The sequence below is a fragment of the Suncus etruscus genome, chromosome 1 (assembly GCF_024139225.1).
Source record: "Suncus etruscus isolate mSunEtr1 chromosome 1, mSunEtr1.pri.cur, whole genome shotgun sequence".
NCBI classification, from domain to species: domain Eukaryota; kingdom Metazoa; phylum Chordata; class Mammalia; order Eulipotyphla; family Soricidae; genus Suncus; species Suncus etruscus.
Genome location: NC_064848.1, coordinates 20,272,448 through 20,296,082, shown reverse-complemented (window position 1 = coordinate 20,296,082; position 23,635 = coordinate 20,272,448). Strand labels below are relative to the sequence as shown.

General features: G+C 36.2%; 1 protein-coding gene across 2 annotated transcripts in view; it reads left to right on the top strand.

The window, feature by feature from the left end:
• Positions 1-21,454, top strand: part of TUT7 (terminal uridylyl transferase 7) — a 66,359-nt gene extending 44,905 nt beyond the window's left edge. Inside the window, exons 22-28 of one of the 2 annotated variants that reach the window (XM_049784130.1) lie at positions 945-992; positions 1,077-1,168; positions 3,302-3,417; positions 5,261-5,586; positions 8,187-8,263; positions 8,577-8,640; positions 21,238-21,454. In XM_049784130.1, coding sequence (XP_049640087.1) covers positions 945-992; positions 1,077-1,168; positions 3,302-3,417; positions 5,261-5,586; positions 8,187-8,263; positions 8,577-8,640; positions 21,238-21,305 — 791 coding nt within the window. In that variant the 3' untranslated portion in view covers positions 21,306-21,454. Of the gene's footprint in view, positions 1-944; positions 993-1,076; positions 1,169-3,301; positions 3,418-5,260; positions 5,700-8,186; positions 8,264-8,576; positions 8,641-21,237 lie in introns of those variants that run through there. The other variant, XM_049784128.1, reaches the window with a different exon arrangement.
• Positions 21,455-23,635: the final 2,181 nt, after the last annotated feature.

Below are 23,635 nucleotides of genomic sequence, written 5' to 3'. Positions count from 1 at the left end.
TTCGAACCAACCACCTTTGGTCCTGGATCGGCTGCTTGCAAGGCAAACGCCGCTGTGCTATCTCTCCGGGCCCATATTCATTTTTCTTTATCCATAGAGAGGGCTTCCAAGGCTGTCTTCAGATGCTGATTCGGTGAGATACACAGTGCAGCAATGCCAGTACATCTGTTTCTAAAGTAAAAGTGTATTTTTAAATAATGCCCTCATGTCAGGACTTGCATGGTTACCATGATACCATGACAAGTCCTTTACAATTGACAGCTGAGAATAATAATGAAAGCCAATTTTAAGATGAATGGAATATTTAAAATTAACTGGGTTTAAACAATACCTGTAAGAGGGAGTTTTGCGTTTTGAAGATCCTTACTTGTAATTGATGGAGAATTCTGTAAGTATGGAACATTGATATTTCTTGTTGTTAATTTCTTATGTGCAGGATTTTAAAAAGATAAAATAGTATTTAATTTTTCTTTTCAAAAAAAGAAAGAAAGGGGCTACAAATGTGGTACAGAAGTATAGGTTCTTGCTTTGTATTAAACCAACTGGTTCAATCCCCAGCACTGCACCATTGGTTCAGTCCTCAAGAACTCCAGGGGTGATCTCAAGGTATAGACCTAGGATTAAGTTCTGAACTCTGCAGGCTGTGGACCGAAATTAAAAGGAAAAGCCCATCTGAAATACTTCGGTTGAGTATTTGAAAATTATTTAATTTCACCTAGATAATTTTATCAAAACATGTCTTGGGCATTAAAAAAGAAAAGTAAAGAAAAAGCATGTTGCTAATTTACAACTCATTATAAAGACAGTTTCTTAATATTTTTATTATTGATAAAATAGATCATATTTTGTCCCTATGTAGAATTCATTTATATAATGACATTTCTTCTTTATTATTATAGTGACATTTCTTAATGGATTATCTTATTTATTTTTAATTTTACTAGATCCGTTTGATTTGAATCATAATCTTGGAGCTGGATTATCAAGGAAAAGTAAGTGACCTCGTAATTCAATTCTCTTCCTTTCATTTACTTTCTTTGCAATTCTTCTAATAAGCACATTTTTTTAAATCTTAGTGACAAATTTTATAATGAAAGCATTTATTAATGGTAGAAGAGTATTTGGTATTCCAGTGAAAGGATTCCCAAGGGACTGCCCCTCAAAAATGGTAAGTGTGGACAGTTCTCAAAACCCTTGTTAAGCTATATTTGTAAATATTACTCTATTAGTAATATAGCCTGAAACTCTGGTGAATCTAAACAAGATAATTAAAATACAACATGTAAAAATATTTATTGGGGTTGGTAGTGCTGGGCCACATCTGGTTTTGCTAGGAGCTGTTCCTGGCTTGATGCTCAGCAGGAACCATGGAATGCTGGGAATCATACATGATCTTCACCTGTGAGGCAAGTACTAGACTACCTAACCTCATCTTTAGACCCTAAAAACAGTTTTTATTACCATTGTTATTTGAGGGTCTTTTGAGATGCAACCAGTAGTGTGTCTCAGTTTTCTGGTGGTGTTCAGGGGCCACGGATGAGACTATATATAGTACTGGGGAGTGATGTAGGGACAGGGTGAAGTAACCTTACTTCCTATATTATCTCTGGCTCTCTAAAAATTTTTTTTAAAATGATCTTGTTTTGTTCCAATCATACATTAGGAAGAAAAGGAAAGATGGTAATTATTTGGGGAAAGTAGTCATCTTGGTGCTCTTGGTGTGCTGCTTTTCCTTAGTAATAATTATAGGTATTGCTGTGCCCTCCCAGGACCCAATTCCACTTCTTATTTTTGTCAAACTTTTGTAGATAGCTAAGTCTCTTTTTTTTTTTTTTTTTTTTTTTGGTTTTTGGGTCACACTCGGCAGCGCTCAGGGATTACTCCTGGCTCTATGCTCAGAAATCACTCCTGGCAGGCTCGGGGGACCATATGGGATGCCGGCATTCGAGCCACCGACCTTTTGCATGCAAGACAAACACCTTACCTCCATGCTATCTCTCTGGCCCCAGATAGCTAAGTCTTGACCCATTTTCCTCATCTAGGTGTTTTTGACTTTTTATCAGAGTTCATTAATGGAACTTGGAGAAAGCTATTGCTGCCTTTGCTAGAAAACTCTTTCAGCTTTTTTGGGGGGGGGGGTAAGAAGATTGTTTTGTTTTGGGACTACACCCGAGTCTGTTCAAGCTTATTTCTGTCTCAGCACAAAGGGATCACTCCTGTTAGGGGGTAGGGGATCTATATGGTGTCAGCCTCTTGCAAGGCAAGCACCATGCCTACTGTATTATTGCCCCAGTCCCGGTTTACTTTTTTAAAATAATGTATTTGGGGGGGATGTGTGTATTTATGTGCTTAGGCTACTTCTGTCACTATGTTTAGGGTCATTCCTGCAGGGCTCCAGGGACCCTGTGGATTGCACCTGGGCCTCCTGTATATAAAGCATGCATTCAACCTATAGAGTACTCTCCGACCTTTTAGTTACTTTTTAAATTAGTCCTAAGTACATGAAAATGTAGACATATTCAGTACTGGGCAGTGCTGTGACATTCTTGTACACTTGTGACTCTATAACTTGTTCAGATCACCTGGGATCTTAATTAAAACTCAATTTCTGATTCAGGAGGTCTGGGGAACAGTCCAAAATTGCTTTTTTCCCACAAGCTCCAAGGGAATGCTCAGGTTATTGATTCTCACCTCAGTTGCAGTAGCAAAGAAACTGAAGTCCAAATAATAGCTACTCCTTTTTCTGATAGCTTTATTTTTTCAGAGACTCTAACAAAAAATAAAAGCAACAACATAATTTCTTTCCCTCCATAATTTGTGCAGTGAAAATTCCATAATTCCCATATTAATTAGATTTTAATATAGCTAAGCATTTGTAACTGATTTTGAACTCCTAAGTTTTAAAGAAGCAAACTCTTGGGACTAGGTCAGCTGTTTTATTGATTTGCTCTGCTTTGTTTTGCTTTAGGCTTTAAAAGCTTCCTTCATGGTTACATTTGAGCAGTGTTTTGCATGATGAAAAGGGGAAACAAATGGGAGTTTAGGTAAAAAATAAAAACTTGTAGTTTGAGATTGGGGGTTACTTGGTATAAGTAATAATGCTAAGGGTAATATCATTAAGAAAGCTGAGGAGGTGGTTCAGTGGTAGAATATTTGCCTTGCATGTGTGAGATGCACAGTTCTAGCCCTGGCACCATACAAAGTAATAATCATCATGACATTGAGATACTAGATTTCCAATTTAATACATGAAGCTCACATTAACAGTCCTCTTATATATGTATCTGTATGTTGTTTTTAGGAGTACTTTTTTGATCCTGATGTGCTTACTGAAGGAGAGCTAGCCCCAAATGATAGATGTTGTCGAATCTGTGGGAAAATTGGACACTTCATGAAGGATTGTCCTATGAGGAAAAGGTAAGTCTCTTAATTCATTTTGTTTTTAATTTTCTTCCTATAAAAATGAAGTTCTTTTGTAACTAAAAATAAACTTTGTGGAATCGAGCACTTCTCAGATAAATTTAATGTTTTCTCAATGAAGATGAAATAGTTAAAAACATGACTTTTGAAATCTAAACCACAGCAACCACACTTAAAAATGTGCCTGTTAAGGAGGAAGGGAGTTAGAAAGGGACATAGAGATTAGCAGTGGGAAGTTGACATTGGTGGTTGAATTGGTGTCGGAACATTGTATATCTAGACCTCAACTGTGAGTAACTTTGTAAAGTACAGTGTTTTAATAAAAAATAAATAATAAGAGAAAACATTAGCAGAAGCTCAGTCACAACGAACTAATAGGAGAAATAGGAATTTCTAATAAATCATAGAAATCACAGTTTATCTATTCAGGGTTCTCAAACTCAATTTACCTGGGGGCCGCAGGAGACAAAGTCGGGGTGATCCTGGAGTGCAAAGTCAGTAGTAAGCCTGGAACATTGGGGGGGTGACCCAAACAACTAAAACAAAACAAAACAATAAAAGATTCCTCTAGGGCAGGGCCACAAAATGTTGTAGGGAGGGCCATTTACTGCCTGCAGGCCACGAGTTTGAGACCCCCTGATCTATATAGTAAAGGCTGATAGAAATAAAATGCTGAAAGCTTGAAAAAAAGTAGAAATAGGGTCAGCCAGAGTGGTAGCACAGCAGTAGATTGCCTTGCACACTGCTGATCCAGGACGGACCCAGGTTCGAACCCTGGTATCTCATATGGTCTCCTGATCCAGGTACGATTTCTGAACACAGAGCCAGGAATAACCCCTGAGTGCCACCAAGTGTGGCCCTAAAACCAAAAATATAAAAAAATAAAAACTTGATTGACTTGGCTGTACTCAACAATCTTCTAGGCCTGATCCCCTTTCCTAATTTTTATGATTACTCAGGCACTTGGCCATCAGTCTATTTAACTGGGATAGAAGAATAAATTATTTTCTTTCAGGGAAGTCAGAGGTTAATTATTTTCACTAATGAGAAGTAAAATTGTGTACAGTAATTCAGGTATACCAAAGTAGAGCTCACTAATGGAACTCATGTGCAGTTTAACACATGATCTCAGAACTGCAGCTGTGTACCATTCAAGTGGAGCCAACCAGTGATTCAATCCCTAGTACCACAGGATCCCTAGAGCTCTGTAGGAGTAGCCCTGACTATAGAGCCAGGACTCTACCCTGTGCACTTGTGGCTGTGAAACATAGACACATACAAATACACTCTTTCATCCCCCCAAATTATTAAAAAGCATATCAAAGGTCAGAGTAATAGTCTAGCATGTATGGTGCTTGCTTTGCATGTAGCTAAATCCAGGTTCCAACCTTGAGACCCTATATGGTACCCCAGGTCCTACCAGAAACGATCCTGCAGAGACAGAAATATCCTCCTTTAAAGACATTCTACTTAGAAAAACTTTAAAGACATTCTACTTAGAAAAACTAAGAATGCTGTTGGGCCAGAAAGGTTATTCAAAAAATGTCTCCAAGGGTCATTTTGGTTTCATAATAACCAGTCAGAATGCTTAATTTCAGTATTAAGTAAGGAGTTTCTTTATTTTAAAACACTGGTATTTACAGCTCTAGATTAATTGTGAAAATGAAAAACTAGATACTTGGGTTTGAGGGTGGCTTAATGTACAGCGTGGACTTTAGTTTGGTAAATTTTTGTCTTTCCCTCTTATCTCTCCCATTTTTCTGATTATTCTAAATGTGGAATATCTGTTTCATCATACTCCTGTTTTGAGTTTTTCTAAATGTCTTATCTATTCCTACAGAGTGAGACGAAGGAGAGATCAGGAAGATACCCAGAACCAAAGATACCCTGAGAACAAAGAGAAAAGAAGCAAGGAGGACAAAGAGATGCAAAATAAGTTCACAGAGAGGGAGGTATCAGCAAGAGAAGATAAGTCTGGCCAGTGCACCCCACAGAAAGCCAGACCAACCAGGGCAGTTGTTGATGTGGGGAGAGAGAAAATCCTCAGGCCACCAATAGAAAAATGGAAAAGACAGGAAGACAAAGACTTAAGAGAAAAACGTTGTTTTATTTGTGGAAAAGAAGGGCACATTAAAAAGGAATGCCCCCAGTTTAAAGGCTCTCCAGGTATGGACACCAATAGTTCCTCGATGTTGGCACTAGCATCTCGAGAAAAATCTCATTTTTAGCCTTACTTACTTTTTATTATATTTATTACTTTAGTAAATTTATCAAATCTGTCTTTAAGAAATCAAAAAGATTATTTTTAAGAAAGTGAAATTTCTTTGCGTGCACCCTTCCTTTATTTAATTCTGTTCCTCTGACTCAAGCACCATTTTTTGTTTTTATTTACAGACTAGCGAAAGTCATTTTGTTGGGTTTTCTAAGATTATTGATAAAATACAAACCTGGTCACCTCCCTACACCTATACTTAAAAGTGTAGCCTAACTGACCATGAAATAAGCTGCCACTGGAACTTCAATACTTGGTATTTGTACTTTTGAAATTAAGTCAATCCTGGGGATGAGTTAGCACTCATCATGGGACACCACATTTTATATACATGAGCCAGTAGCACTGGAAGATATGTACATGTCTTGAATAGGGACCAGAGGAACTATGGTAGATCAGATCTAATTGCCGTTCTAGAGTTACTTTATCGTACTCTGTACAGTGAGTGAGATTTCCTTTTTTTTTTTTTTTTTTTTGTCTCCTTTTGGGCCATACCCAGAGACACTCAGGGTTACTCCTGGCTCTGCACGCAGAACTCACTCCTAGCAGGCCCAGGGGACCATATGGGATGCCAGGGATTGAACTCGGCTCAGCTCTGTGCAAACGCCCTACCCGCTGTGCTATTACTTTGGCCCCAGAGTTGCTTATAATGAAGAAAAATATATGTCAATAATTCAAAATCATGCCCCTTTGAGTTATTGACTCTAAATTGATCCTATTAGCAGGGTGAAATATCTTTTATGGGCACCTATTAAATATAAATATAAGGTGTATCGTGTATGTGCAATAAGCTTTCACTTACAGGCTTTATGCCAATAATGTGACTCTGAAAATGTACACCTCAAAATCATGAAGACCTAGGTTTAATCCTAAGCATCTCCCAGAAATAATAATAAAGCTAGATGCATACTTTTTACTTACACTTCAGAATACCTGGGAGAGAAAATAAAATTTGATAAACAATTTTCAGGGCTTATTATTAGCTCTGTGCTCAGGGATCCATCCTGGTGGGCTCAGGTGACCATATGGGGTACAAAGCAAGCACCCTACCCACTGTACTATTGCTCCAACCTTGGAAACTTCATTTTTTATTCAAATAGTAATACTACCAGTTATTTACACACACACATGAAGAAATTAATTACTAAGTTTTAACACCATTTGTTCCCAGTTGTATGTTTCTAGATGGAGAAAGGAATGGTATCAGGTCTACTGATAATTTTCTTATTGTCCTTGGAACTCTGAATATCCTCTTCCATTTTATTGTATCAGCAATACAAAAAGCGTCATTTTTAGTGAAAAAAATTTTAGATTATCCTTATATTTTTAAAACAGGAGCTTTATATGGAAAGAATATATTATGTAGTTATTAATTAGCATTGTAATGGGGCATAAATGTTGATGAAAAATGCAGCATTTGTCTTTCCCTAATTCTCAGTAATTCAATATCAAACATCTAATTCAAAGTTTTTTGCCCTAATATTGGACATACAATAAAGTGATTTTTATTACAAGAGAAATTGTGTTTAAATGATAGCAAAGTAAATATCGAGCATGTACTATGGGAATAGGCACTATTATATCTGGGTAATCTCACCTAATTTTCACCATGGACCCATGTGATACTTAAAACCCCCTACCCCATTTATAGATAAGGAAATAAAAAAATAAGATTTGATGAAGCTTTATCGAAGTATTTTTGTAGAACTGCCCTTCAGAAGATTTCAATGTTTGTGTTTACTAACTCTGATGGATGAAGAACATTATCATTTTTACCTCTTTCATACAGCAAAGTAATGATAGAATACTCTGCTCCCTGATTTGATAGGTTTCTTCTTATTAAGTAGTAGCAAATTTTAAGGTTCTATAGCGTGAAGCTTTTAGGGTAGTTAAGCAGTGATTCTGGCTGGCTGTGGGACAGCAGCAAATGAGAGATGGCTATAATCATCAAACCTGAAAGAAAGAACACTCACCTAGAATCTTGATTTCTTCAGAATACAATTTTGATACAATTAGGTACTTCACATTTCACTGAATAGTTTTCACAAATTCTGTGCTACTTTTTTGCAGGAGAGTGCATCTTGAAATTTAAAAAAAAGTAAGTGGAGGAGATATGCATGTGTGATCATAAGCATACCATTGTGCCAATATTGCTTAAGCATAATTTATTACTGAACTATCTTTGGCATAAGATTAGGGTGCATGAAATAATTTAATTGGACAGTTATGTAGTGGTGAGGATTATAGAGTAAAGAATAGTTAGTAATCATAAAAATAAGTTTGAAAGAGTAGGTGTAGAATCTGATGAATATTTCAAATGCATCCTGTCTAAAAATTAGGTGGTCCCTCTCACTTCTCAGATGTCACATTTTTATCCACACACTATTTTTAGTAGACTTCTGTCATACCAACAGAAATTTTTTAAGAAGATTAGAAAATAGGGCTTCTACTTTCAACTTCAAGCAGGTCCAAAAAGTATCAATTTCTTTCTCAGGTATGTCTAAGTCACATTGTATATTGGGATTTCCTTCTTCACCTAGCCCTTTGAGACCAGCTGCCTCACTTACTCAGGTAAACCTTGCTCAGACCTGAGCCAAAAGCCCTTTTAGGTCCTGCGCAGTTGCTGGGCAGAATTCCAGGACCTTCCTCCTCTTTCCTGGTTAACTGTTGGCTCCTTTCTCTGCTTTTAGCCTGGTGAGGCTTGCTATGCACTAGATGGCAGAGCTTGTTTCAGGGATTTCTGCATAAGTAATCTGCTTTTCATTAACTTGCTGAGATCTGCCACCACATGCCTAATTTCAGTTCTTTGATACGGTTACAGTTTTATGGCGGTGTTGGATGCTGTACCTTTCAATTTTGTAAACCAGTTTATTTCATTTTTTAGGCAGTGCATTTACATGAAGACAAAAAGAAACAAAAAACAACTATATTTTTGAGTCCCCAGTCAGGTATGTGGTTTTTTTTTTAAAACATATATATATTTTTTTTAAATTACTGCATAGTTGACCACATGCCTTTGAGGTGTTAACGTTGAATAAGTGGAGTTTAACAGGAATTGGACATCAGAATCAGTTGGGTAACTTTTAAAAAGATAGTTGCCCACCCTCTACCTTTATTTTTGAACTCAGATCTTTAGAAATTGGGCTTGGGCTTATTTTTTACATATTCTAGATGATTCTTAACATCATCCCTAAGTCTTAGTACTAAAATTGTCTACTCTCACACACTCTATACTCGAGTATAAGCTGACCCCCTCCCTCCAATTTTATCCTAAAAACCAGGAAAACTTAGTGGCTTGGGTATAAGCCGAGGTGGAAAATGCAGCAACTATTGGTAAATTTCAAAAATAAAAATATATACCCAAAACAATTACAATAATTGAGGAATCGGTAGGTTAAATGGTTTTCTATATTTATTTCTAAAGAAAAACTGTAAACTAGCAACAATAACTTTAAAACTTTAAATCAAGTGCAGAAAACCACAGCTTAACAGGTAATCAAGCTAAATCACAAAGGTTAAAATCCTTCAAAACTGGATTCCTCCTCCTCCTCATCAGTATGTCCAAACAGAGCTTCAGCTTAATCTGATATGAGGGTATCAGCATAGACATTGTCATCATCACTGAATCATCATCACTGCTGTCCGTCTCATTCAAAGCGCAGAATATTGTGGGTTAAATAGTTCAGTGGCATACAGTTCAGTTCAGCCGCAGTTTGGGAACTAAGCTGAAGCACCATCCCCTCCAGCAGATGGCAGAAGACGACTGGAGACTACATGCATTTGATTCCGTGCGTGCATACTGAATCAACCTGTATGACCTGAGTATAAGCTGAGTTCGGGGCTTCAGCACAGATTTTGTGCAGAAAAACTAGCTTATACTTGATTATATAGGTATTATTTCTAGCTGGTCTGTTTTCCTCATGGAGATTCTTTACTTTGCACCAAAGTCAGTCCAAAAGGCAAGTTCTTGACTTGAATTTCACTCATCCCTCAGGTGTGTTCTTTATTCATTTCTTTAACAAATCTTTGTTAAACACTCCTCCTTCATGTACTCTCCACTTTGTTTAGTTGCAGGTCTCTAGTCTACATACCTACAACAAAGCAGTGAATAAGCATTGCCCATTTTGTCATTTATTCTCCATTGGTGCCAGAAGATTACATAAATAACTTTTCAGGACAGAGCAGATACGAAGAAATAAAAAAGAATTGAAAGAAAGTGTTGGATATGAAAAACCTGCCTATAAAAGTAACATGTTAAAACAAGAAACGAAAGGAACAAATTAAAGAGAAATTAGAATTAAATTGGTATATCTGAAGTAAGATCTTTTCCTTTTGCAACCTTAAATAAAATAAACAAAGGAGGAAATAGGAAGGGCAGGTAAGAGGCCAGATGGTGTAGATATGCCTTGATCAGTGTTAGGAATAAATTTTCTTCTCTTTGAGATGGGTAGCTATTGGAGTATTTTTGGCAAATAAGTGATAATTATCATACCCAGTTTTTTAAAAATTCATTGTGAATGATGGGAGTAAATTCAAACCAACGAGGAACCACAGTTGTTCACAGAGAGACTTTGATGGCTAAGATTGGGGTAGAATTTCCAGAGAAAATGAGTGCTGATTGTCTTATATATTTTTTTTAACTTAATGTTAGATTTTTTTTAATGGATGAGATAAACAAGTGTGACAGAAACTGATTGAGAAATCATTCTACAATAATTCTACAATTTGGGGCTTCATATGCTGAAAAAGACTCCCAAAAGAACAAATTTAGAAACAACTAGTATGTAGTTTTGAACAAGTTTAAGAGATCTACTAGATATAGATCTACTAGATATATCTTAGTAGGGATGCAAGCAGCATTTTGAAAATACAAATGTGGTATTGGAGGCAGAGATCCAGATTGGGATTAGAGAATATAAAGATTACCATTGTACAGAAGTTTTAAAAGCTTGGGTCTGAGTCTAACCAAGAACAAAACTAAGAGAAAGTATTCACAGTAAAATTGGAGAGGAAGTGGAGCAAGGAGATAAAAAAAAGAAATACTAATATATCACATAATCACTGTTAATAAGAAAAAATTAAAGCTTTAAATCAGAAATACCTGTGTTTTAATCTTGAAACACACAAAGTAACTTCTCTCATTTGTTACTAAAGTAGGGTTAAAGAAGAAAATTATGTAAAAACAATAAACCATATGTAGTCCTGATTGAATTTATTAATTTAATTTAATTTTTTTGGAAACTTATTGCTAGAACTTGGAATTTATATATGCAGTATCAAAAATCCATACTGTATTTTCAAACTATTTACTCTCAGGACAGAAAGATAAAGTACAGGGGTTGAGTTGCTTGCCGTACATGCCACAAACCTTGGTAGTTCAATGTCTAGTACCACATAGGTTCCTCCCATGCACCTATGATCCCGAAGCACAGGCAGGAGTAAGCACTGAGCCACCAAAATATACAGTTTAACCTCTCCACCCTGAAAAAGCCAAAAACGTATTTTCTCTACCTGCAAGTGAGCAAATAGTGCTTTTTGGTTGAAGATATGATATTGGTTGGAAAATCCGTATAAAATAAAAGGCATTCTCACTAATCATTAAATGTCAGAGAGAAGTAATACTCCCAGATTCTTGCAGCTTCCTAAATACCACAGTCAAGAGTTCTTCCCCGCTTTTACTAGTCCCATCTGATAATAAGCTTGGATACAGTTATTTTACACTGGGAAAACCAAAAATGCTTTAGACCAAGGGTTGTGTCTATATTAAGTGTTGTCAACAAAAGAAAGGGGAATTAATAAATTACTTCTATTTCTGCATTTCTGTCAGTACCAAAACGATTAATCTCAGTTACACATAAAAGTAGAAATAGCCGGGGCCGGTGAGGTAGCGCTAGAGGTGAGGTGTCTGTCTGCCTTGCAAGCGCTAGCCAAGGAAGGACTGCGGTTTGATCTCCCGGTGTCCCATATGGTCCCCGCAAGCCAGGGGCAATTTCTGAGCGCTTAGCCAGGAGTAACCCCTGAGCATCAAATGGGTGTGGCTCCCCAAAAAGAAAATAGCCATTTATTTTCATGTCAGTTTTTGTTGCTTTTAATAATTAGAGAAAATATTTGAAGTAGTGGCAAAATATTCAAGCTTTACCCTTACCAAAAGGAGGATTTTACACATCAAAGGAACAGAAGTAGAAGATTCTCTGAGAAAACACAAGAGCAGCTGTTTCCTGGGGAAGCTTTGTAATTCTTCAGAATAGATTACATGAACTTAAGCTTAAATTTATTAAATTAACTTAATAAATTAACTTAAATTATGCTGGGAAAACACTCCCCAAAATCAAACAAAAATAAATGAAATGGATCTTACTGTGAACTTACTGATACAGCAGTCAGGAAGGATGATGGATGAGCTTGACAACTATGTCTGGAAAATTTTAACATCAAATTATATGGGAAATATGCCCCTCTGTCTTAGGGAATTCTCTTAGATATGAGAGTATGAGGATCACATAGCTAACCATATATAAACAAATGAAGGGTTTTGTTTTAAAGAATTAGCAGTTATCCGCAGAACATTTTAATGGGAAAAGAGCCATATATACTCGAGTATAAACCAACCCCCACCTAATTTTACCCTAAAAACTGGGAAAACTTAGTGACTTGGGTATAAGCCGAGGTGGAAAATGCAGTAGCCACTGGTAAATTTCAAAAATAAAAATATATACCCAAAGCAACTACAATAATTGAGAAATTGAGAAGTAAACACATGATTAAATTTACAATACATGATTGTTTGGTACTGTATACCATTAACATACCACATTAACCCATAGTATTCAATGATAACTTTAATAAAGTGAATAAACCATTTAAGTCAATAAAGCATTGTAAAGAAGTAGTTACAAATCCTGAATCCTAGGGCCAGAGCGATAGCACAGCAGCAAGGCATCCAATATGGTCCCCTGACCCTGCCAGAAGTAACTTCTGAGCACAGAGCCAGGAATAACCCGAGTGCCATCAGGTGTGACCCAAAACAAAGAAACAAATTCTGAATTCTTATACTCCAAAGCTCCTGATTATAAGGATTCAGAATTTTTAAACATTTATTTACATGACTTTACTGCCTTAAATGGGTTCTTCACTTACTGTGCCATTAAATATTGTGGGTTAAATAGGCCAGTGGCATAAAGTTCAGTTCAGCCGCCTACCTCTTCAACTCGTCCAGGATTTGTGGACTGAGCTAAAACACCGCCCCCTCCAGCAGATGGCAGAAGATGACTGGAGACTACTTGTGTTTGATACAGTGCACGCACCAAATCAAATAACCTCTATTTGTCCCAGATATGAGCTGAGTCTAGGTTTTTTTTTTTTTCTTCTTCTTTTTTTTTTTCTTCGGCCACACCCGTTTAATGCTCAGGGGTTACTCCTGGCTAAGCGCTCAGAAATTGCCCCTGGCTTGGGGGGACCATATGGGACGGCTGGGGATCGAACTACAGTTCTTTCCTTGGCTAGCACTTGCAAGGCAGACATCTTACCTCTAGCGCCACCTCGCCAGCCCCAGAGTTCAGGTTTTTTGACAAATTTTGTGCCAGAAAAACTCGGCTTATACTCGAGTATATAGGTACTGATTCTTACTAGTTAAAGATGTCTTGCTTCACCCAACAATAAGATATTAAACAACATTCATCCTTCAAAATTGATCTTGAGATCAACTTAGATCTTGAGAGAAAGTAAAAAAGAAAAAAACAACTTACCCTTAATGGTATTATTATAGTATCTGACTGGTGAAGATTATGAGAAATACTTGTAAAAGCACCTCCATATAGTAAGAACTGAGCCAAGGTTTGTGGAGATAGTGATTGTACAGATATTCCTATAAGGTATTTGTCAATAAGTGGGAAAATGTTAGGATTTCTCTAAATAGCTTCTAAGCAAATGTCCATAAATCTTTTAAAAATAAGTAGTTAAAGCTTTTAAGATTTAAATTTATGGGCCGGAGAGATAGCATGGAGGTAAGGCATTTGCCTTGCATGCAGAAGGACAGTGGTTCAAATCCCGGCATCCCATATGGTCCCCCGAGCCTGCCAGGAGCGATTTCTGAATGTAGAGCCAGGAGTAACCCCTGCGTGCTGCCAGGTGTGACCCAAAAAACAAACAAAAGATTTAAATTTATTATGATAAACTTAATCTAAATCATTTTATTAATACGAAATATCTAAACATTAAATGGCAGTAAATTTCCCCAAACTGCTTTTTTTCTATAGCGCTAAGTATAGAGAGGCTCTTGAAATGGATATTTCAAGAATTTGTACTTACAATGAATTTGTACTTCAACCATATTGACTTTAGACTGAGATTAGCTCTTCTTCATTCCAAATGTCTGGTCTCTAAAATGGTCTCTAAAACCATCTGTTCCATAGTTGTTGAGAAGATTCAATCATCTGATTCATAGAAATTAACTCTTCCAGGTCACTAAAGGAAAGAATGTATTTCTTTTCACTCATCAGCATAGCTTTTTACCCCTAAATGAGAAAAGTAGTACATTTGATTCTTGGAACCACATAGGTTGAATTTGAAAGATCCATCCACCTAATTCAAGAATTTTTTTCCCCTATCCAGTTCTCTGATTTCATATACCTACCTGATCAACCATCTATGGATGTCAGTTGGTTAAACCTGTGGATATGGATACAAGTTTTAGGAACTTGAGCTTATATCGCTGGGTTTCTGAAAACAACCTTTCCATACATGCACCCAGATATCAAGGAGACAACTGTAGTTAAGATTTTATACACTTCAATTTTCTTGTCAGTGTAGGTGATTTTGGACACTTGTTATTCAAAAGTGCACCACAGATTTGTTTGTCAGTGGCACTTCCCTCCCCACATATAGGCTTTAGATATTCAGTAACTTTTATTGATTCTTTGAAGGAATAAAAGACATGCATTTTGAAGAAATAAAGATGACTTAGTGAAAAAGAAAACTAATGATTAAGAATATAGTTTTATAGTCAAATATCCAGCCTAATCACTTACTAGCTGTTCACCTCTGTCAAGTTACTAAATCTTTTTCCACCCCAATTTCCTTGTCAATAAAATTGAGTCTGGCACCTTAAAGGCAAAATTAATTTTATGTATATAAAGCTCTAAACAGTATCTGGCACATAACAATAGAAAATGTTCTACTTAAGTTATAGTTTATCTCTCTGTCCTTGGAGAATAAGTATATAATAGAATTTTTAACAAGTATATTTAGGTATTGCAGAGCCATAATAAAAATGGTATTTATACATAATTCTAGTTTGCTTATTCAGTATGAAAATCTTTTGGGGGGGCCATACCCAGGGGTGCAAGGCAAACACCCTACCTCCATGCTATCTCTCTGGCCCCCAATTTATGTTCCTTAATGTTTCTTAATACTCCCTCAGTTTTTGCAAAGAATATTCTTTTAAAAACTATCTCCATTTTTTTTTCATTTTAACTCCTTGGTTTAAAATTTCTTTAATTAAAAACACTATTAGTGCTTACCTTCATGATGATGTATTCTAAGACATTTCTTTGACCAGAATTTTTTTTTGGGGGGTTTTTGGGCCACACCCATTTGATGCTCAGGGGTTACTCCTAGCTATACGCTCAGAAATTGCCCCTGGCTTGGGGGGACCACATGGGACGCCGGGGGATCGAACCGCGGTCCGTCCTATGGTAGCGCTTGCAAGGCAGACACCTTACCTCTAGCTCCACCTTCCCGGCCCCTGACCAGAATTTTTAAAGCCTGCCTTATTACTAAATACTGGTGGCCTTTGTGATAAGAAATTTTAAATGATAGAATAATTTGTTTTAAATTAGGATAAGGCTTTGGATGGGTTGTTGGAAATTAGAAGCTTTGTGGTGCTGGGGATTATTCCTGGCTTTGCACTCAGGAATCACTCTTTTGCAAGCTCAGGGACTATATGGGATACCAGAGATTGAACCTGGGCTAGCCAAGTGCAAGGCAAGTACCTTCCCTTTCTAGCCCAAATAGATATATCAGTGAACTGGATCTTTTTGAGACCCTTCTTGATAGTCTAGTCATATCTTGTTAAAGAACTATTTTCAATTATTTTTATATCAATGTCTTTAAAACTTCAGTAATTTCCCCCAAATACTAAAATCTCATTATCTAGATCTTTGTGTATTTTTTATTGAACTTAAATTTTAAGTTGAATTTTTAGTTATATTAAATCTTCAAACTAGATATTTCACAATTGAGGTTTTAATAATTGTTAGAATAATATAATTGATCAAAATAAATGTGCTAGTTTTAATTAAACTTGATATTTACATTTATTTACTGATAGTGACTTTTACTTAGTGAGGTAGATGTGGTTTTTATATATATTCGTGTATTTTTGGATAAAATAATTCAGGAATAAATATTCTTACATCTTTTTGTCATTGTTGAACATTATATATTAAAATAGTACCACTGAGTTGTTTTTAATCTTTAAAAAAATTCTTTTTGACCAAAAAGAGTCTCATCATAGCATCAAAAATGTTTAATTTCACAGAATATTATTAGATTTCTGTTAACAATGAAATTTTTACAAAGGATAACTTTCTTTACATTTATTATTTTGATTTGGGGCCACACCTGGATGTTCTCTGGTATTACTCTTGGCTCTGCACTATCTATATAGCATATATATATATATATATATATATATATATATATATATATATATATATGTAATTATACTATATACTCCACTGTAATATCTCTCCCCTAGTAGTTGTTTTCCCAAAGATCATTAACATTTACAACAGACACTATTTGGGTGGCATAGAAGGATGGACTTCCCACATTCAGATTTAGGTGATTAGGAGATAGCCCTTTGGTTTGTAATAGAATTGTGAGAGTTGGAAAACTTGGTGTACTTCCTGAGAACCAGCATCCAAAATCTTTCCTACAAAACAGAGATATTCTCAGAAAGAATTTCTGATTGTTGAGAAGCTGTGATCAGTTTTCTTTTCTTCCTTCCCTTTCTTTTTCTTCCTTCCCTTTCCCTTTTATCAATTCAGCATTGTGACCAACTTGACCTGTTTGAAAACCACTGCTCCTATTAAACTATAATGAATATTTGCATATTGACCTAGTTTTTTCCTCAGAAAAATTTCCTATGTTATGGGAATGACAGATTAAAATGTGTACATTTTTTGTTTTGCCTTTTGGGCTACTTGTAGTACTAATCGGCACTGTGTGGTGCCAAGGGATAGAGCCCAGGTCTACTGCATGTAATACTTACATTAATAAACCCACTGAGCTAGCTCTCAATCCCCAAACTGTGAGCACATTTTCAGTGATGTTGTTAATGCCAAATTCTCAACAACTTGTTTCCCAAACACGTCATCTGGCTTGTGTTTTGGATTCAGCATGCATTTCTGTTATATTACCCTGAACATGATGTATTTCCCACATATTTTTATTTGTATTTCTTCGTGTGTTTGCTTTACTGTTAATGAAAACATTAATTATCCTTTTTAGGTCTTTATATATCCATGATCCATCAAATATGTAACTTACTGTACTATTAACACCCTTCGTAGATTTATCTGTCAACCTTATTTATGGTTAGTTTTGCCATACAGACATTTCTTGTTTTAGTAATCTAACCTACTTTCAGATTGTTTCAAGTTAAGCTTAGCTTAATAATTTTCAATTCCCCACTAGTATCATTTTTCATTAATATTTTATTTATAATATATATTTACTTTATTGAGACCAATGTGAATTACAAGTCTGTCACAGTTATATTTAAGGTATATAGTGACAGTGAATTAGGGCAATTTCCACCATCAGTTTTGACCTCCCTTTCCCTGTTCCCAGCATGCTTCCCTTGCCTCCACCCTTAGCCCCCTGGACTGCCAATATAAAATAGTCCCTTTTGTGTATAACTTGTAGTTTGGGTCTCTTGATTCTATTATCATTGGCTTTGGGTTGGGTATTTAGATCTGATTATTTTTATTTCCACTCAATATTCATGGTGCTGTTTGCCTCTGGTACCTGTACCATGCACTTGTTTTTTTCTTAATTTTTGAGACAGAACAAGATCATTCATGTTCTATGGTTCTGTTGTACGGGGAAAAAATGATAAAGAAAGTGGGAAGGATCCCCTGTCAAGAGGCCATGAATATAAATTTAATAGAAGAAAGAAAGAAAAAGAAAAAAAAAAAAGAAGGGAGACTGGTGTGGCACCCAAGATCTCTAATTACAGACGACTAACTTTGACAACCACAAATGAGCAGAACGCTCTTGAGCAACATAAATAGACCCCAGGGTTTACAATGAACATGGCCAAAGCCTGTAGTCAGTCCCATGACAGTATGTTTCATGGGTGGATAAACCCTATTTATAATATATTTTATAGTATTTTTATAATATTTTTACATGCAACTTTTTAATAGCTTTTGAAGGGGCCTAATGAAATTTTTATGTATAATATATAGGTAATAATATGCTTAAATGATACAGTAATTAGACTATTATTACTCTTAGAAGATCTATAACATTTTAGTGAAAATAAAAGTATACAAATAATATAACTACTAGAGAATCAATATTTTGCTTTCACAGTTTCTTTCTTGGTGGGGGGTTGAGGTTTTGGGCTACTTCCAGTAGCATTCAGATGTTGTTATTCCTGGCTCTGCTGCTGCACTCAGAAATCACTCCTGGCAGGCTCAAAGGGCTATATGAGATGCTGGGGATCAAACCTGGGTCCATTGCGTGCAAGGCAAATGACCTACCCACTGTGCTATCACTCCAGCCCATTTTCAGATTTTCTTTTTAATCTTTTTAAGTCAAAGATCGTTAAAATACCGTCTCCTTTGACTATTATCCCCAGGTTCATTCCATCTGTTGTATATCCCTCAAGCGTTCCCCTCAACCCCAAAAGTATCTGATATAAGTTCATTTATCCTTCCAATTCTTTTATTGAACTCTTATTCACCATTGGTGAATATTTTAACTTAAAGTATAAAGTATATTCAGAACTCTGTAGTAAAAAAGTATGCTCTAAAATTGATTTTCATAGCTGTTTAACAATAAAAAAAATTGTAGTACTTTATCAACTGGAATATTTTAGGTAGAAATTGCCTAGCACATGAACATATAGTGCTCAAGTCAGCATGTCAGCATTCCTATGTAAGACTCCTTGACCATGTACAGAAATACTTTTGGGTTCCCCTGTCTAGAAAATTTATATTATTAGATCATGGTATATGTACATTTTTTGTTTCTGTTTACACGATTGTCTGACACAACCATACTGATCAGAGTGGTATTTTTAAGTCAGGTAGTGAAAACATATTTTTGTTTTATTTATATTTTATTAATTATGGTGATGTTAAGCATCTGTTTATCTGCTTCCTGAACAGTTGGTTCTTCTGTGAGTTGTTTTCTGAAATGATTTGTACATTTTCTTACTATTTCTTACTATCATTTTTTTTGTTTGTTTGTTTTTTTGGGTCACACCCGGCAGCGCTCAGGGGTTACTCCTGGCTCTGTGCTCAGAAATCGCTCCTGGGAGGCTCCGGGAACCATATGGGATGCTGGGATTCGAACCACCGTCCTTCTGCATGCAAGCAAATGCCCTACCTCAATGCTATCTCTCTGGCCCCATTACTATCATTTTTTACTTCATTTCTTAGGGCTTTTATTCTGAATACTACTTATTATACATTCCAAATTACCTTCCTCAATATACTTACCAGCATACCTGTTACCAGACCAGTATTTTTAATTTTCAGATAGCCAAGTGACCTTCCTATGGTTTTCAGGGCTCTGTAGTTGATGATTTTAGTATTTTTTAATTTCCAATATTTTCTATTTTAGAGATTAATTCATCTGAATGTTGCCTTAAGTATGAGGTGGAGACCTGAAATTCTCTTCATTAGTAAAAATTAAAAGCCTATTCTCTAAACATGTCTGGTTCCAGTCAAAGATGTGTATCTACAGAGCAGCATGCATTCTATGATATGTAATAGAGTACTTGGCTTCTTATTTTTGTTTTGTTTTGTTTCTTGTGTGCATGTGATTACATTATGTATATATGCAATCAGAGATCTTAACTATATATTTGTATCATCACCTTATATACAGGAAATTAAAGCCATGGGATTGCATATTATATAACAGTAGAGTATTGCTATGGGAGAAAAAAAACATTTAGGAATGAGAAGATAAAGCAATTAAGTTTACTGAACTAGTAAGAATAGTGAGATAGGGAGGAATTTGCAGTGGGAGGGGTGCCTTCTTCACTGATACTTCTCATTTTCTACTGTACAGCACAACGTGTAGCACTGGTGTCCCACAAGCACCATGGACTCTGTTGAGCTTAACTAAGCATTGCCATGATTGGCCCATCCTCCAGTTTCTCTGGAGTATTCCCTATAAAATTTTTTGCATAGGGGGCCAGAGTGATAATGCAGCAGTAGGGCATTTGCCTTTTACACAGCTGACCCAGGACAGACCTCGGTTCTATCCCCATTGTCCCATATGGTCCCCCAAGCCAGGAGCAATTTCTGAATGCTTAGCCAAGAATAACCCCTGAGTGTCACTGGGTGTGGCCCCCAAAACAAACAAACAAACAAACAAACAAACAAAAAAAGATTTTTGCTTGGAGGAATGCATAAGTTTTCATTAAATCATCTTCCACTTTGTACTAACTGTACTGGGAGTAAAAGTGTCCTAAGTTTTACAGTGCAATAAGAATCATAGTTCATTGAATACTTAATGAATAATGCTTGAGTACTTTCTGTGTGCTAGGTTCCAATCCAGTTTGTTGCTCTACACATAATCTTCATAACACCAAAGTGCTAGGTTCTGTTGTCATTTTATGGATAAGGAAAATAGGAAAATGAGGCATTAAATCTTACTGGTGAAAGTTATGATTTGTTTTTGATTTTTATGAAAATATTATAGCTTTATAACCTACCTTTTGTTTTTATCCAATCATCTAACACATAATAGCATCAGAATATCTGAATTTTCTTATTTGATAAATTTGTTTAGATGAAAACAAATTTATTAATTGCTCTGATGGTGTTTAGTAATTCACTTAACTGTTTTTCTCTTTTATATCAATAAGTTGTTGCCATTGTCACCATTCATAGTTTCATGCCTTCAAGATGAAAAAAGATAATTATTTCTGACCAAAGAATTCCTGGCAGTCTATTCTGTTCAGTCACAAACAGATCATGTGTTTAAAGCAGACCTGTTTGTTTCACCGGTCCTCTTGCACTAACACAGCAATAGAGTACAGGAAGATATAGTTATTTGTTCACTCACTCTAGCAACTTGTTTGCATTTAAAGGGAATTTTGGCTAGGTTTATGTTTAATAACATCATATTACACATATACACGTTTAGATCTAGCCTGATTCCTGGATCCACATTAAGGAATCAATTTTAGTCTGAAACATTTCTATGATTAACAATAGAAGTAATTTTAAGGCTTTATTTTTTTTATAAAATGGGGCTTGCTTTATTTACACTGGGTTTTGTTTTTTCCCTTCCTCTAGGTAGCCTTTCCAGTAAATATATGACTCAGGGAAAAGCCTCATCGCAGAGGACCCAGCAGGAATCATGAGGGGAGGAAAACACATCATTCTAAAAGGCCATTCAGGCATTCTTATTCACTTGGAAATTAGGTTCATTTCACAGAACACAATAGCATAGATCAATTAACTTTAAAGCTTTTTAACTTAATGAAATAGATTGAGAAAATTTTTAATTTAGTCTTATCTACCACAGATTCTACAGACTTAACGATTTTAACAGAAAGCCATGAAGTATGATTTTGAGCCAGATTTTTTTTTTTAAATGCAACTATGGGCCAGTATTCAATGAATACAATTTTCATGGTTTATAATTGTTTCAAAGCACATTAAAAATGGTGTGCTGGTAACCCCAAGTAAATCAACTTTTTCTCCCATGTAAATCCCTTTTTTGTTTTGAAGAGGGAAAATTATATTTATTGTTGTTTACCAAATTCTCATGTGAGAAATGTACCAGATATGTATGAATTACTACTATTGTATTTACAATTTACGGACTTTATTTTGTTGATATCTGTAGAAGTGAGAATAAAAACATGAGTACCTATTTATATGAGCCTTCTGAGGATGAATAATTCCACTGAGGGGCTTACTTTTTTTTTCTCTTTAAGTAAATTAACATAACTATTCTCATAAAAATGAAGGAAAAGTCCTGCTGCTAAAAATCTTTTCAAAGTAAGAATGGCAGAATAAAAGAACTTTTTACTTATTATGATATTCAGAAATTAGGGTAGAGAACTTTTAAAATCTCTGAAGATTAAAGAGGTGATTTCACCCCATCACAAGTTTGGTTGGAGTCATTTGGGTGTGACTGGAATCCTGATGGAGCTTTCTCCAACCTCGCAAGCCCTGCAATATGATCAGAATTATGCTTCCTTTATAATTTTGAAATAAAATCAAATTTTCAACCTGTATTTTTATTCATTGTTCCTTCAACTCCTAAATTTTAAGGGAAAACAAAATAGAGATGAAGGGCATCTAGTATAGATGAGTTTCTCTTTAATTCGTGATGCTATTGGAGATAATGCATATGCATGAGTAAGGCTGCAGACAGGGTGCTGAGCACATGGGTTGGAGGAGGGATTTAGAAGGATCATGCTGGGCTATCATTTCCAAGAGAGGATCAGTAATGAGAAAGCTCAAATTTAAAAATGAGGCCAGAATGATAGCACAGTGGGAAATGCTATTGCTTTGCACTTGGCCTACCTGGTTTAATCCCTGGCATCCCTAACCCTGCCAGGAGTGATTTAAATTCAGAGTGACTCCTGAGCATTGTCATTTATTTTCCTTATAGAATTTGTCTTGTCTGAAACAAAAGTGAATCTACTTAAATATTTTTGCTTTGTGTTTTCATTTAGAAAGAAATAAGGAAGGGGCCAGAGCGGTGGAGCAAGCAGGTGGGCGTTTGCCTTGCACGCACTAACCAAGCCAGGAGCAATTTCTTTTTTCTTTCTTTTTTTTTTTTTTTTTTTTTGGTTTTTGGGCCACACCTGGTGATGCTCAGGGGTTACTACTGGCTATGCGCTCAGAAATCGTGCCTGGCTTGGGGGATCATATGGGACGCCAGGGGATCGAACCGCTGTCAATCCTAGGCTAGCGCAGGCAAGGCAGGCACCTTACCTCGAGCGCCAACACGCAGGCCCCACCAGGAGCAATTTCTGAGCACATAGCCAGAAGTAACCCCTGAGCATCACCAGGTATGGCCCAAAAACAAAGAGAGGAGAGAGAGAGACAGAGACAGAGACAGAACAGAGACAGAGAGACAGAGAGAGAGACAGAGACAGAGAGACAGACAGACAGACACAGAGAGACAGAGACGGAGAGAGAGAGAGAGAGAGAGAGAGAGAGAGAGAGAGAGAGAGAGAGAGAGAGAGAGAGAGAAGAAAGAGGGAGGTGAGATAGGGAGGCAATATAAAAGAATTGAGCCAGAAAGATAGTATAAGGGGTTAAGAAGAGTTAAAGCCTTTGCCTTACTTCTTACATGTTAATAAGCTGCTTTTCAAATCCCAATACCACAAATGTTCTACTGAGCACCTCCTTAGCATAGAACCAAGATCAGCACCATAGATGTAGGAGCAAAAATATGGTAGGCTGACCATGGTTGACCTGGGTTAGAATCCAGCATCACATATGGCCTCAGAGGATCTCCAGGAGTAATTTCTGAGTGTAGAAACAGCAATAAACCCTTAGCACCACTAGGTGTGGCCCCAAAGCAAAAACAAGCCCTGAACATCGAGATCCCCAATCCATAAGTTTCACTTTTTTTCTTAACATTCTTTTTTAAAATTGTGCAGTCTTTTGTTTAAGGTTGTTTTTGTTTTTGTTTTAGTTTTTATTTAAACCTTTGTAATTTAAAGAGTAA